The sequence below is a fragment of the Muntiacus reevesi genome, chromosome 4 (assembly GCF_963930625.1).
Source record: "Muntiacus reevesi chromosome 4, mMunRee1.1, whole genome shotgun sequence".
In the NCBI taxonomy this organism is placed as follows: Eukaryota; Metazoa; Chordata; class Mammalia; order Artiodactyla; family Cervidae; genus Muntiacus; species Muntiacus reevesi.
The window spans coordinates 149,892,170-149,907,248 of NC_089252.1; the positions used below are offsets into that span (position 1 = coordinate 149,892,170).

The 15,079-nt window shown below is 40.8% G+C and overlaps 1 protein-coding gene across 6 annotated transcripts in view; it reads left to right on the plus strand.

Annotated features, from left to right (window-relative positions):
* Window positions 1–14,838, plus strand: part of SLC38A1 (solute carrier family 38 member 1) — a 69,940-nt gene extending 55,102 nt beyond the window's left edge. For 5 of the 6 annotated variants that reach the window (XM_065934562.1, XM_065934566.1, XM_065934561.1 and 2 more), the window contains 6 exons: window positions 297–376; window positions 3,540–3,640; window positions 5,948–6,066; window positions 6,609–6,750; window positions 6,842–6,939; window positions 8,737–14,838. In XM_065934562.1, coding sequence (XP_065790634.1) covers window positions 297–376; window positions 3,540–3,640; window positions 5,948–6,066; window positions 6,609–6,750; window positions 6,842–6,939; window positions 8,737–8,838 — 642 coding nt within the window. In that variant the 3' untranslated portion in view covers window positions 8,839–14,838. The remainder of the gene's footprint in view (window positions 1–296; window positions 377–3,539; window positions 3,641–5,947; window positions 6,067–6,608; window positions 6,751–6,841; window positions 6,940–8,736) is intronic. The other variant, XR_010663062.1, reaches the window with a different exon arrangement.
* The last annotated feature ends 241 nt before the right edge of the window (window positions 14,839–15,079 follow it).

The following is a 15,079-nucleotide window of genomic DNA, read 5'->3' on the forward strand; positions in this document are numbered from 1 at the left end:
AGTAACCAGCTAGTGCCACATAAATACAGGTGACACAGTGCCTGGAGGATGTAAAATACTCTTGTAGGGGAGCCTGGCTGTAAAACCCCTCTCTGCCAAGTGTCTGATGTCTCAAGCTAGATAAGCTGTCTTAGAAAAGCTGCTCCTATTTTAGATATCAAAGCTCCCCTAATAACCAAATAATCCAAGGATTCTGAAGGGCTGTCAGATAAAAAGACAGCTCAGAAATACTGGGGCTCTACAGTTTTTATGGTAAAAATGCCTTTCCGTAACGTTTATTTTTTCCTTTCAAATAGACCGTGTATGCTTTACCAACAATTGCATTCGCTTTCGTCTGCCACCCGTCGGTCCTGCCAATTTACAGTGAGCTTAAAGAGTAAGAGATTTGTTTAATTTTTTTTGCAAACTGAATCATTTTACAGCCCCTCATTACTAGGCAAGTGCTGTATCAAAATAAATGGACTCATATCATGAACTTCCACAGCCCAGCTTCAACATTTACTTTGTCATTCTTGAGCAAGACAGAAACCTGCATTATACATATATGGCCATATATTTTGGCCATAAGTGTATAAAAAGCATTTATTATGTGGGCTTTTTCTTATTAATTTGGTTTTTCAAATACTATGTTATCAAGAGAGTTCAAGTGTTTGCGTTGCTTTGTATTACTTGTGATTAGTTTGCAAATGAATAATAGTAATCTTCAGATTCATCTGTGAGCCACTGAATACACTGAATGTGATTTGCCTTTTGGTTTAGTTGGAAAAGGCTGGTAAATCAGGCATGAAGAAATGAATGTTAAGACCACAACCTGGACAGAAGAATATTGTTGTTCATTTTAAACTATTACAGTGATTATGGATTTGTTTTTGATTGCTCTGCTAAAGAAAATGAAAGGACTGCTTATGAATTCCCTCATGGGTTCTCTTCTTAGCCTACTATTATCAGACTTTCCACATGAAAATATTTATCAAGCCATAGTCACTTTTTTTGAGATAACTGGTTTACAACTTTTATAGATTTCATGTGTACAACCTAATATTTCTATTTCCATACACACTATGTCCTGCTCACAGAAATCTAGTTTCATCCATCACCACACAGTGGATTGTCTCTACCCATCTTGTCCTCCCTCTTCCCCTTCCCTGCTGGTAACCACTGCTCTATTCTCTGGAGCTACATCCTTGTAAATTTATTCCTAGATGTTTTATTCTTTTTGTTGCACTTGTAAATGGATTTTTTCCATTTACATTTTTCCATTCCTTAATTTCTCTTTCTGTTATCTCATTGTTAGCATATAGAAACATGGTGGATTTTTGTATGATTTTGTACCTTGCAGCTTTACTGTACTTGTTTATTATCTCTAATTGTTTTTTGGTGGAGTCTTCAGGGTTTTCAGTGTATAAAATCATGTCACCTGCAAATAGTGACAGTTTTACTTTGTTCTTTCTAATTTGGATGCTTTTTGTTTTTTTTCTTCCCTAATTGCTCTGGCTAGGACTTCTCTTATTAGGTTGAATAAGAGTGGTTAAGAGTGGGCATCCTTGTCCTCTTCCTCATTTTAGAGGGAAAACTTCCATTTTTCATTCTTTAGAGTGATGTTTGCTGTGGGTTTGTCATTGCTAATATTTTGTTGAGGATTTTTGCAAATATGTTCATCAGAGATATTAGCCAGAAATTTTCCTTTTTTGTGCTGTCTTTTTCTGGTTTTGGTATCACAAAGATGCTGACCTCATGACATGTTACGAACCATTCCCTCCTCTTCAAATTTTTGGAAGAGTTTGAGAAGGATAGGTGTTAAATCTTTGAATGTTTGGTAGAATTCACCAGTGAAGCCCTCTGGTCCTGGACTTCTGTTTTTCCGGAGGTTTTTGATGACTGCTTCAATCTCTGTACTAGTGATGGGTCTATTCATATTTTCTGTCTCTTCATGAGTCAGTCTTGAAAGGTTATATGATTCTAAGTCTTTGTTCATTTCTTCTAGGTTGTCCAATGTGTTGGCATATAACTTTCATAATACTCCCTTGTATTTCTATGGTGTCTATTGCTACTTACTCTCTTCTCTTTCTGATTTTATTTATCAGGGCCTTCTGTCTTTTTTTTCTTTATAAGCCTAGCTAAAGGTTTGTCAATTTTGTTTATCTTTTCAAAGAATCAGTTCTTAGTTTCATTGATCCTTTCTATTGTCTTTTTAGTTTCTATTTCATTTATTTCCACTCATTTTTATTTCCTTTTTTATACTGACTTTGGACTTTGTTCTTCTTTTTCTAGTTTATGTAGGTGTCAGGGTAGATTGTTTGAGATTTTTCTTGTTTCTTGAAATAGGCATCATGGCATAGTCTTAAACTCAGAAAAGATATACAGTATAGTTACCTATTTCCATTTTGAAAGAAAGGTGATGTTATTCAGGGTTGAATTCATTCATGATTGTTCCTCTTTCATTTTAAATTGATTTATGACGTAAGTTTTGAAGTATTTACATCTACCTATTTATGCATACATTACTCCTACTTTATGATCTTATATTTAAGGTATTTAAACATGAGATAATTAAACAAAAGATGTCTCCGGCATCTTTTAAACTTAATAGTTCTGCTTTTAGTTTGAAGCTTTCTTATGTGGGTACTTCTCAATTTGTCTGTTTTCCATACTTTCTGTATGACACAGTCAAATGTCATGCTTCTTGGTGGCGTACTCTTGAGTACAAGTCTTGGAGATTAATTGTTTAGGCGGCTAAAGAAACTTAGAGGTTCATGCAAACTCCCAGGATAAAGTTGACCTGAGAGAAAGAGAGAGCCTTTCATTATCCCAGCTGTGAGTTCTTGGGCACTCACTGCTGTGGAGACATACAGGCTTCCCTGAGGCTGTGTGAGTACCTGCGTGCTTAGTCTGACTCCTTGCGTCCCCGTGGACTGCAGTCTGCCAGGCTCCTCTGTCTATGAGATTTTCCAGACAAGCATACTGGAGCGGTTGGCCATGCCGTCCTCCAGGGGATCTTCCCGACTCAGGGATGGAACCAGTATCTCCTGCATTGCAAGTGAATTCTTTACCCACTGAGCCACCTGGGAAACCCTCCCTGAGGCTATTTGATGGGAAAATCAGACCTTAAATAGCAGCTTTAGTGACAAAATTCCCAAGGTTAAATTCTAGCTCAGCGCCTGATCTCTGGAGCCAGGAGAATAGCATTGGAACTTATTCTGCCTTTTTCCTGTGCATCCTAAGTGTGGAGATAGTATCAAACAAAAGTTAAAAAAAATACTCTTTGCCCTTCAGATGAGAACTCAATATCTTTCAAAAGAATGGGGAAGAACATTCAAGAGGTTGTTTGTCCCATGGCTCTTTCTGTCTCAATACTCAATCAGTGTAAAGATGGTTATTGGAAACTGGTATATTTGCTATAATTACTGGGGGTAATTACAGCAGGTCAAGTCAGCCCAAGCCTGATAGAAAGTTAAGTTCCATTCTTCAGGGTTAATATTTGTGCTTACATTCAATAATATAGTTTTTAATTTTTCAAATTTCTTTTTCTTTGTTTCTAGTCGATCACAGAAAAAGATGCAGATGGTTTCAAATATCTCCTTTTTCGCCATGTTTGTTATGTATTTCTTGACTGCCATTTTTGGCTACTTGACATTCTATGGTAAGTACCTTCTGTCAGTACCTAAATATAAGTATTAGTAAGTAAATTAGTAAAAATCAGTGTCAAAATATGTACTGATATTTCAGTGTGATAACCCCCAAAAGCAACAAATCTATCCATTGATTTTACTAATCTTCTCTTCTGCTTAAAGCAAATGGCTGTGGTTCCTTTACATATTCATGCTGACTATGCAATAGAATAATTACTGAAATAATATACCATAATTTTTTCTCCTAATACTGTCCTTAAAAAAAAATGCATTTTATAAGCATGTCACTTTTACTAAGGAAGGTTTAGAACTATATCAGAGAAGGCTTTCCTAATTGCTGTTGTGAACTGGGTAATTTTCCATTAATAGAAAAGAGAGACAGAGACAGATTGTGAAAGTGAGAAAGAGTGGAGTGCTACACTCATGACACTGTGCATTAATTAATAATAAAACCCCTGATTGTTCAGCAGCAGGTGGAGCTTTGCTTCAATATGAAGCAGTGACAGAGTTAAATGAAATCTGAAAAAGAACAAAGTTTCATTTGTAGCTTTTATTGACCCTGTATGAATAGTCTACCTTACTGCTTCTTCATCCTCTCCCATTGCAGTCATCCTGCAATTTTATTCAGCATCTTTCATTATCATTACAGTTTGGGACCTGGTTTAAATTTGAATACATACATTTCACATTACATTCTCTATTAAATCACATTTCTTGGGGGCACTTTTTTTCATAAACACGAATGTCTCAAAATTTAAACACATTTGAGATGATTAACTCAGCCTGGAAAGGCTTCCCTGGTTATACTGTTGTGTTATTACCATTACCACAAGCCTCACAGCTTTGGGACCGTAGTTTTGTAGTGAAAGCACTGAGTCCTAACCACTGGACCTCCAGGGAATTCCCTAATTACCATGTTCACAAGAATGGAGAAGAGCATTGTCTAATGAATCCATAAATACCACTTTTAATTTCTGCATAAAGATGGTGTTCTCAAGTTTCCTGCCGAGCTGCAGGGCTTGGGGGTGGGTAAAGGGAGGGAAAGAGAGAGAGAGCCTAGTATTAGTTGACTGGTCTCACTGTTGCCTTGTTCAAGCTATGATTTTTTCCAACAAATCCATTTTTTTCCCCCACATGGAATAGAATACCAAAGCCTTTCAATACTCTTAGGTCAAAGGAAAAAAGCTCAGCTAATTTTAGATGGTTATGAATTTTGAATCAAGGAAATTAGAACTAAGGAGATTTTTATTCTAATCTAGGATCCTTTTTCTAAAATTGAGACCTGTCTCTGGCCCAGACTGTTAAACGGAACTGGAATTCCACACCCTGAACCTTGAAATGGGAAGGGAACGATCTCTTGTCAAAGCAGTGGATTTTTGAGTTGAAGGCAAAATGGCAGAGTAGAAGGACCTTGAGCTTAGCTCCTCTCCAGAGCACATCCAAATTACAACTAACTGTTGTACAGTCATCGATTAAAAAAAGACAGGAGTAGGCCTTCCTCAATGGTCCAGTGGCTAAGACTCCACGCTCCCAATGCAGGGGGCCTGGGTTTGATCCCTGGTCTGGGAACTAAGGCCCACATGCCACAACTAAAGATTCTATACACAGCAACTAAAACTTGACGTAGCCAAATAAATAACAATAGATATTTTTAAAAAACAGCAATTATTCTTTTAAAAAAGGCAGGAGTGAGCTTTTTCTTGCTCAGTGACTGCCTTTCTAGCTTTGATTGCCTTTGAAATGACACTTTCTGAAGTTCAGTGTTAAGAAAAAGTTCTAAGTGGTATATAAGCTTTAGGAGGAAAACGTGTCTGGAAGAGAAGAATGAGTTCCTTGCAGCAGTGAAGTGCCATGGGCACTTCTGCTTGGATGTTGAGTGATAACAGAAGACTTTGAAAGAGGCTCCAGGTGGCCTGCAGCCCACTCAGTGAGACTGAGGCCGGTGGGCATTGTTGGATGAGTGGCACCAAATTGAGGAGGATCTAGATGAAGAAGGGCTTTGTGTTTCAACCGTATGGTATTTCTAACCTCAGCTCACTCCTGGGTTTAGTTTAGTGTCAGTGAAGCTCCCCACTCTGTGTAATTTCTGATTACTCTTACACTCCTTTTTGCTGCAGGTATGGACAGGCGGGGCACGTCTCATATGGGGATTTTTGCTCTTCAACTTTATAAATGGTTGAATAGACACTTCAGCTCCCAGAACATTGCTTTCCTTGCCGCCTTTAGTTTACAGATCTTCTGCGGTTCAGAAAACCCCTCACTCCATGATAATGCTTTTGTCTTGTCTTAATGCCCTTTCACATTCCGCCTCATTTTAGAAAGCGTGCAGTCCGACCTCCTCCACAAGTATCAGAGTAAGGACGACATCCTTATCCTGACGGTACGGCTGGCAGTCATCGTGGCCGTCATCCTCACCGTGCCCGTGTTATTTTTCACGGTGAGTAAAAGGCCTCAGTGCAACCTGAGAAAAGCCAAGGGCTCCTCTTCCGTGCTGCCTTCAGGAGCCACTTGCAGAACAAGGCTTCTGTGGGAAACTCCTGCATCATTGAAACTGCCTCAGGGAAGGATCTCAAGGGTCTTTGGAAAGAAAGTGGGATCAGTGAGTTAGAGTAGCCTTCTGACAGATGAATCAATTCTGATTAATCTATCCCTCTTCCTCACAGAGAAATGTAGATAGACTGTTTGAATCCCAGTCATCCAAGACAGGGGAATATAGAAGGACCAGAAGAGAGTGCTCAGTCGTAGATAAAATAAAAACTGTCCCCCCTGCAAAAAAAAACTACCTACTCATAAAGAAAAGGACTTTCCATCTTATGTCCAGCCCCCTGGCTTCCCAGACGATTAAGTCATCTATAAACTCACGAGGTGTGACCTTAACAAGTCCAAATACCTGCGCCCCAGTCCGTCCATAACTGATGAGAAACACGAAAGGCATCAAGCTGGAGGCATGACAGAACCTTTTGCTTTCTTTTTCTGCAGGTTCGATCTTCCTTATTTGAACTGGCTAAGAAAACAAAGTTTAATTTATGTCGTCATGTCTTGGTGACCTTCATACTCCTGGTTATCATCAACTTGTTGGTGATCTTCATACCCTCTATGAAGGATATTTTTGGAGTCGTTGGTATGGCTTTCTGACCTGCCACTTATTCTATGATAGCTGTTTAGAAAGTTAAACTTTCACAGTGATAACCTCAATTTTTCTTATTTTCCAGGCGTTACATCTGCCAATATGCTTATTTTCATTCTTCCTTCATCTCTTTATTTAAAAATCACAAGCCAAGATGGAGATAAGGGAACTCAACGAATTTGGGTATGTCTCATGCCGGCCACTCTCATTTTTCTAATTTGTTTTTCACTGAACTATACCAGATAAATAGTCCATCTTCACCATCTAGTACTTACAGTGACCTCAAAAGGAGGCAGTCATCCTAGTGTTTGCTCATTTAGGAGATTTAAAATATCATATCAGGATCTTCTCCATTCCCTCGAAATATCTTCAGGTTCTGCTTCTTTTGTGTCAGAGTGGCCAGCCAAGAGATTAGACATTTATCATCCTGTGTCTCTCCAGGGTGATGCCTTGTTATTAGCAGGATCTGAAGTGGAAAGGAGCTCAAAACTTTTCTGCAGTCCACTGTTTCTGTATAGTCCCTGGTCCTGTAACTCCATCCTTCAGCCCAGGGAACCTGCAGTGCCTTAATTGAAACAGCTAAGTTAGCATTGAGTCTTTTTGTGATTTGACAGAAATGCTTTGGAGCAACAGACCTGGATTCAGAAACTACCTTTCTATATTGGAATTCTTGTTTCCAGGTCTGGTGAAGTTCAAGGGCATCTTGAAGGTGGTGCACTTGGAGACAGTGAGGGGAGCAGGGGTGAAGTGGCTGCTACATGAGTACCTTCTGGAGCACCATTATGTTTGGCCTCGGAGAAGGCTTCTCAGCTGCCCTCCCAGATAGTGTAAGCACGCCAATCGCACACATTACCTGAGTCAACAGACCCCCAATGAGGGGGCGTAGGCACGGGGGAACATCCCTGTGTGTTTAGAGGAAGCATCGTTGATGCCACTGGAGCATCTGCTTCCCCAACAGGACAGTCCCTAAAGCTGTAAATCTCAAATCCTTCTAAATCTGACCCGTGGGGCTTCATGAGGATAGAGAGGGAGGAGCAGTCTTCTGGTCCTGAACTTTTGTTTTCTTGGAGGTTTTTGATTAAATTTTGGCAGTAAACTTAAGATTCAGTCTGAGAGTGGTGGAGACCTACTGATCATGAATTCTCTGGGCCCCCCCAGCCTTGCTCCCATCATAAAACCGCTGGGAGGATCTACCAAATAGCACTAGACAAAGAGATCCAGTCCATGTAGGGGCTCATTGGGAGTTACACCATTCCGGTGATGGTGAGCCTGGATGTAGCCCTCTCAAGCCCACTCTCTGCCCCCTCCCCTTCCCATAACTCTGTCTCCTCCTCCAGACTCCAGTCTGGCCTGCCCTGGCCCTCATGCCGCTTCACCCTTCTCCCTGAATTTCAGCTCTCATTGGAAACTCCCAACGCCAAGCGATTTATAAGCTGTGTTCTCCAGATTTTAGACTTCGTGACCTGCCCCCTGGGCCTTCATCAACCCTTGAAATCACTTAATTTTGTATACCCACTTCCTGTCTCACTTGATCAAATCTACTCTGCTTTTAGATATCCTTTTAACACCTTTTCAAACAGAAATGTTTACCTGCCAGTGATAAACTAGGCTGGTTGATGAAATGACCTGTATGTTTTCTAAGGATGATCTTTTTTCTTTTTTCCTTTTCATCTTTAGCCTGAAAGAAGCTAGCAAGAGTGATACCCAGTCAGTTGTAGAGCAGATTCACTCTAAGATGACCATGAAATCAAAGAGCAGGATACAGAGGATGGTTCTGCACAGCTAGTTTTTCTTAGGTTCCCATCCTTAGAGAATCAGGTGCACAAAACTTTAGAAATAATCTCACAGTTTGGTAATAGATGTAACAAACCAAATGTGAGGGGACACGAAAAGAGAGGGAAAACATTTCTGTTTTTTCCCAGGTGTGTTTGGGAAATGTTTGCTTCCCTGAAAATAACCCTTGCCTTTCTGTTACTCCAGGCTGCCCTTTTCTTGGGTCTGGGGGTGTTGTTTTCCTTGGTAAGCATTCCCTTGGTCATCTACGACTGGGCCTACTCGACAAATGGTGACAAAGGCCACTGAGACCAGCTGAGAAAAAGAAGCAGTCAAGTTACCAGGCATCAGCAACCCTTCATCACTTCCTTTGCGAGTTTACAGAAGCAGACAGAAATTTACAAGATACACAATGAAGTAATACTTTGCTAGCAAAACAAGAGACCTGTTTCTATCATGGTTCATGCCCCTCCAGGATTGGGGATCAACTTTAAGGATTGTGGATTTTTTTGGTTCCAAATTTCATGCAATCATATTTTCCAGTACTTTTCACAGTTGATTGTTTTTCACTCTACAATTTTTTTGTGATTTCATCGTCTCTTAGAACTTTGAAGACATGATCACCCATCGTGTTTATTTATTGTACATCCAGATTCTGAAATAATTTTCCTACGGATGTTCAGCTTATAATATCTGTACCTTTTTAGCAGAGAAAAGAATCTTGAATTGTATATATTTATTTTGCTTTACAGAAAAAAATGGTTTCGTAAATAATTTGCCTATTTTGGTTAATATAGCACATAGGGATAATCAGATGAGAGTCACAGGGCACATACCCTTGTTGGTTCAGAGAATGCCCAATATTTGAGGCAGCTCTGATCACTTGGCAGGCGAGCTTCAGCAGCTCGTGGCCTCGCTGACATTCCATCCACTCTGTGCAGAGACCTTCTCTGGCGAGTGTTCTCAGCTCAGAAAAGGGTGGGAATGATTCTTACCTTGGTAAATATACTGAACTACACATCTGGGTTATCTAGCAAATGAAGTTTTGTTTCCCTCTTTGTGTCAAAGTTACTCTATATAATCTGAGTTAGCTTTTGTTGGGAAAGACCCACAACACCTTTATAGCAAATTGAGAAGCAAGAGTCCTACAAAAAGATTGTCCAAAATGTATGAGGAAATATTTTTCAGATGCAGATAGCCTTCAGCCCTACATCTGTATTGTTGAAGGGGGAAAAACTCTTAAATTATAAACCCAGCAGCTTCTACTCATGTCCATGAGCTTTTTGCACAGAAAATCATGTGTTTCTAACCAAGGGTGATCTAGGGAAAGTAAGTCCTGTTTTATATTAGGTACTTTAGGGGGGTCTTTAAAAGATTTGTTTTATATCTATGAAAGCAAAAGTGTTAGTTGCTAAGTTATGTCCACCTCTTTGCAACCTCATAGACTGTAGCCCACCAGGCTCCTCTGTCCATGGCCTTCTCCAGGCAAAAATACTGGAGTGGGTAGCCATTCCCTTCTCCAGGGGATCTTCCCGACCCAGGGATCAAACTGGTGTCTCCTGCATTGCAAACAGATTCTTTACTGTCTGAGCCACCAAGGGAACCCAATCCGCCTGCAGTGCAGAAGACCCTGGTTCCATCTCTGGGTTGGGAAGATCCCCTGGAGAAGGGAATGGCTACCCACTCCAGTATTCTTCCCTGGAGAAGTCCATGGACAGAGGAGTCTGGCGGACTATAGTCCATGAGGTTGCAAAGAGGTGAACACAACTGAGCGACTAACACTTTGTATCTATAAATTTAGGTTATTGCAAATACAAGATTTTTGTACCTTAAATAAGCCTCATTCCTATTTCTTCTCCACTCCAAGCCATCCATCCATTCTTGCAAAAAGAGAAAGAGCCTTCAGAGGTGATTTTGAGGACAGCGTGTGATGAAAGCACGGTGTACCTTTCTCCCCCAAGATGGAGACTTTGGTGTCAGTGCTGTCCCTCTCCTCATCCCCGGTCAAGGGTGGGCCGTCACTGCCCACCTGATGTGACCCACATCGGGACAGGGTCGCTGACACTCTTACCCCAGCCCCTCTCCTAAAAGCAAGTGAAGGAAATTCAGGAGAGATTGAAAAAGAAGAGAAGTTTGGGGCACGGTAGCTTGAAAAGGCATTGGGGACAGGATAGGAACCCAGCACCACATCCCCCCTACGCTGGACCATCACCTGTGCTTGGATTGTCTGTGTCACACAATGAGAAGCATGTGTACCCTGTGACCTAGCCTCTCGAAACAGGGCTTGTGTTATACCTACATCCTGGTTGAACTCAACAAACACGTCAGTTCACTGAACAGATATCTTATCCAGAGATAAACAGCTTCTAACCACAGACTCTTGGCAGAGTTTCGAGGCACTTAACTCTGGGCTCTGTTCCTCCCGCACTGAGATCCCCGGAGGCCTCCACACTTACCGGGAGTAACACGGAACTGTCCCCTCCCCTTGACAGACTAACATCCCATACAGAAAGCAAGCATCAAGATCATTCCTCACCCTCTTGGGGGAAAAAGAAAGTTTATTTTCTGCCTGTCTTAGCAGTATCATCATAGCTTCTAATGTCATGCTCCAGAATTACATCCACAGACATCAGAGTTCAGGTATTTAGAAATGAGTACCTACCTATGTATGAATTCCTAACCCAGTGAAACCCACAACCATTTCTGTCCCTTCTCAGCAGTCTTTCATAGATAAGCAGAAGAGAAACTCAACCAAACAAGATGCCTGGCCCTTGGAGCTTGGCCGGGGCACCCAATCATGTGGATTGGTGGATGACCCTCCATTAAAAAAATACAAATTTTATTTGCAAGCTTTATTAGGCTACTTCCTGTTTTCTTCATTAACTTATAAAAATTCACTTTCTGCCTATACAGTCAGTTTAGAAGATTATCATTAGGTCTTGGGATGTGTAGTGATATTTTTGGATCTCTGGATTTTACGTGTCAGAACAGAGGATTTTTTTTTTTTATTATTTAAAATATGCTTATTTAGAGGAGGCTTAGGGTGTGTAGTGATATTTTTGGATCTCGATTTTATGTGTCAGAACAGGGGATTTTTTTTAAATTATTTAAAATATGCTTATTTACAGGAGGCATTTGTTGACGTCTGCACTACAGGTTTTTAAAATCTTCTTTGTATGTTTATTTAAGTTTATTGTTGACTGAATATAATAGCCCCTCCTGTAATTTGTCAGATGTCAGTGATTAATTTCATCATTTGTGTGGGATTAGCTGTAAAGTGTGCTGTTCTTATTATTCAGAGTAGTGAACCCATAGCCAAAAATACATGTACCACAAATGTTAGGTAGAATTTAAATCACACAGTCAAGTGCTGTACAGGTTTTTCTGCTATGTGAGTAGACTAAGGAATTTTATACCTTAAGCCTTTGGGAGCAGCACGTTTTCCTTGGGTAGATAGGACCTCAGCACCAGTGAACAGTGCTAGGTTCACATTTTGGGGTATGACCTGTTCTCTAGTTGTAATAACATAGCACACCGTAAATCCCTAATTTCCTTCATGTTACTTATTGGAAGTGAGGACAGCAGCATATGTACAGGGAAGAAATGCAGTCTTGTTAATCATAGGCAGTCCCCAGTTTATAAGCTAGTGCAGAACCCCAACTTACAGGCAGAATGTAGTGTAGAATTGTCCGTTGGTTGTTTGCAACCTGGAATGTGTTTTCCTTCAGAAACCAAGTTACACATGATGGTTCGGCCCCCAAGCCACCTAGAAAAGATGATCGAAACTCATCGTTGAGCTGAAACAGGATACTGTATTAGCAAGATTGCCAAGGAATCTAAGCAATGAATATGATTTTTGTTCCTAGCAGATGTTTGTTCAGAGTTGCCGAGAATCCGTCCCTCGTGGTGTTAGTGGAATCTGGATCAGCCGCTCCAACCTCACACTGCCTGTTGGGTGGTGGCACCAGAGTAAGCCACCAATTAGAAGTGCCCAGAGTGGCCTGCAGCTGGGTCACCAGCAAAGGAAGGGGACCAGGTCCAGGGCAACCAGAGACCTCATGGGAAGAGGAGGGTTAAGGAGGATGAGGGGCCTCTGGTGGGCCGTACATCACCGGGGACATTCTCCGCTGCTACCCCTTCTTTTCTCTGGAGGCTCAGGCCTGGCCTGCCTGCTTCTGTTTGTAGGACCTTTTGCTCCTGGAGTTTATCTCCTTCACTCTCACTACCATAAATGATGTCACTGCGTAGCTTCTCTTGCATGCCAGTCGCTGAAGCCAGCACACAGCACTTTTAATGGATTTAGTGCTAGGAAACCATAGTTTAACTGCCCAGTAGTCAAAGAGGGGTAAAAACCTCTCTACCCACTTTTCCTCTCATATTTGCAGACCCTGTTGAGAAAGACCTACATGGGTGATGGCCATGGGGCTTGGGGTGGACTAATGGCTGTGATAGGGTGTCATAGTATTTCACAGGACACCTCAGACAGTCACCCCAGAATTAGCTTTTTTCTAGAGTTGGATTCAAGCCTCCAAGTCAGTGTTCCTCAAAGTGGGGATCCCCAGATCAGCAGCATCAGCATCACCTGGGAACTCGACGGGATGCACGTACTCAGGCCTCAGTCCAGACCAAATAAGATCAGAAACTAGGGGGTGGAGGTCCCGCAAACTGTGTTTTATAAGGCCTCCCCAGTGATCTTGGCACAGGTCAAGTTAAGAGACCTACACGGAGCAAATTCGTCTCTCCTTTTTCTCCCCATTAGTCCTATCTGTCATTCTCAGATGGTGATTCCTGGGACTTGAGGGAAAAGAAGTGCGAGCCAGGACTCAGGGAGGGGAGGAATGCAGCCCCCTTCCCACTGGAAATGCTGGTAGAGGTGCATCATTGCAAGTAAGGCTGCCTGCACGTGGCCTGAGACACACAGTAAGGTTACGGTTTGGGCAGCTGTGAAGAAATGAAAAGGGGGTGTTTTAGGTGTTTTTTTTTTTTTTTTTCTTTTTTGAAAGCAATTAAAAGATATACCCTTTGTTAGAGGAAATACTGAATTTAGGTCAGAAGTTTCTCTAGAATGTTTGGGTTCATCATGTGATGATCAGTCCTGTCCTCCCTTTAAAGGGAGTTCTCTGCTGAAAGGGGCTACAGACTGCTTTGACAAGGTTAGCGCGCCACTGTGTTTCAGCGGGTCAGAGTCCTGGATGGCACATCTTGTTGGGTCGGGGGTGGGGAGGAGATTGGTGAAATGATCAGGTATTTGATTTTATGCCTTTGGTGCAAAAGCCATCAGTTTCCCTCTGTTTTCCAATGTAAGTTGGCTTGAGGCTTAGGATGTAAACCTTAAGAATATGATTCCTCCATTCCAGTTCATGGTAAACTTCTACCCACTTTCAAAATAAAGACTGAGATTGTATCATTTAAGGATGTTAATGTTTTCCTTAGGGATGGCAAATGTAAGAATCTTTTAGCAACAAAACACCATTCCTCTAAAATACAGTGAATTATTTATAATGACCTAAGGTTTTCAGATGAAAAATTGGGGACGGGGTGGCTGATAACTGAAAAATACCACTAAATCTTAAAGGGAAAGTCCTTGAAAAGCATGTAAAATTCACAGGGCTCAGACCTCTTTCTTTAGAGTTTTCTGTAAGGAAGAACTGTGAAACTGGGCCCATGTGCATTCAGGCTTGAATTTGTGTTTTTAAAAGGAAGAATCTATGCAGTTGAGGCTTATTGTAGGAAATACTTCATTTGTATGTAAATACATTGTAAATAAATAGGAGGCTGTATATTTTTGAAGTTGTTGATCCACATTGAAATAGAAGTCGCTAGTATCTGCATATCAAGAATAAATGTCTTCATTAATATTAGTGGTTTTGTTTGGCAATTAGAAAAATTTACATTCTCTCCCAGGTAACATAGTTCTCTTAATGTAAACTTGGAACCTACAAATCTTACTTGTTTAGAGAGAGAAATGTCTGAGAAATGTTACATTGATTTCTTATACTGGTATTAAGATTAATTATTTCAAAGCTAGTTCTCTGAGCTACAAATAAGAAGAAACATTTTAGACCCAAATTATTGCTATATAGAAATAGGATACCCAAAATAATGAGTTGTTTCTTTGCAATACTGTTCCAGCGTTAACACTGATACTACTACACAGTATTTATGAAAACAGAAGTTGGGGAAGAGGCTTTTTTTTTTTTCCAAAATTGAATTTCTGTTTCCCAAACTTTGGTCTCTTTAAAAGGGAAAGACCTGAATCTTAGACCTGAATATTAATTGTGAGCACAAATATGAAAGAAAGAAAGAAAAGGAACTATTATTTTATCAAACTTTTGAAAGTCTTGCATGTTTGCCTTTTCAGTGTCCATGCCAACATAGGATGTCCTAAGTAATTTTTGCCCCAAAACACTTGAATCTTGATCACTGGTATGTAATCTACTCTCTAGAGTTCAGTGTATTCTAGACTTCATCTACCTGTAGCACACCACTGATTTACTAATGTAAAACCTTGTCAATGATTTCAGATGGATGATTTAAGTGAGTCACCCGT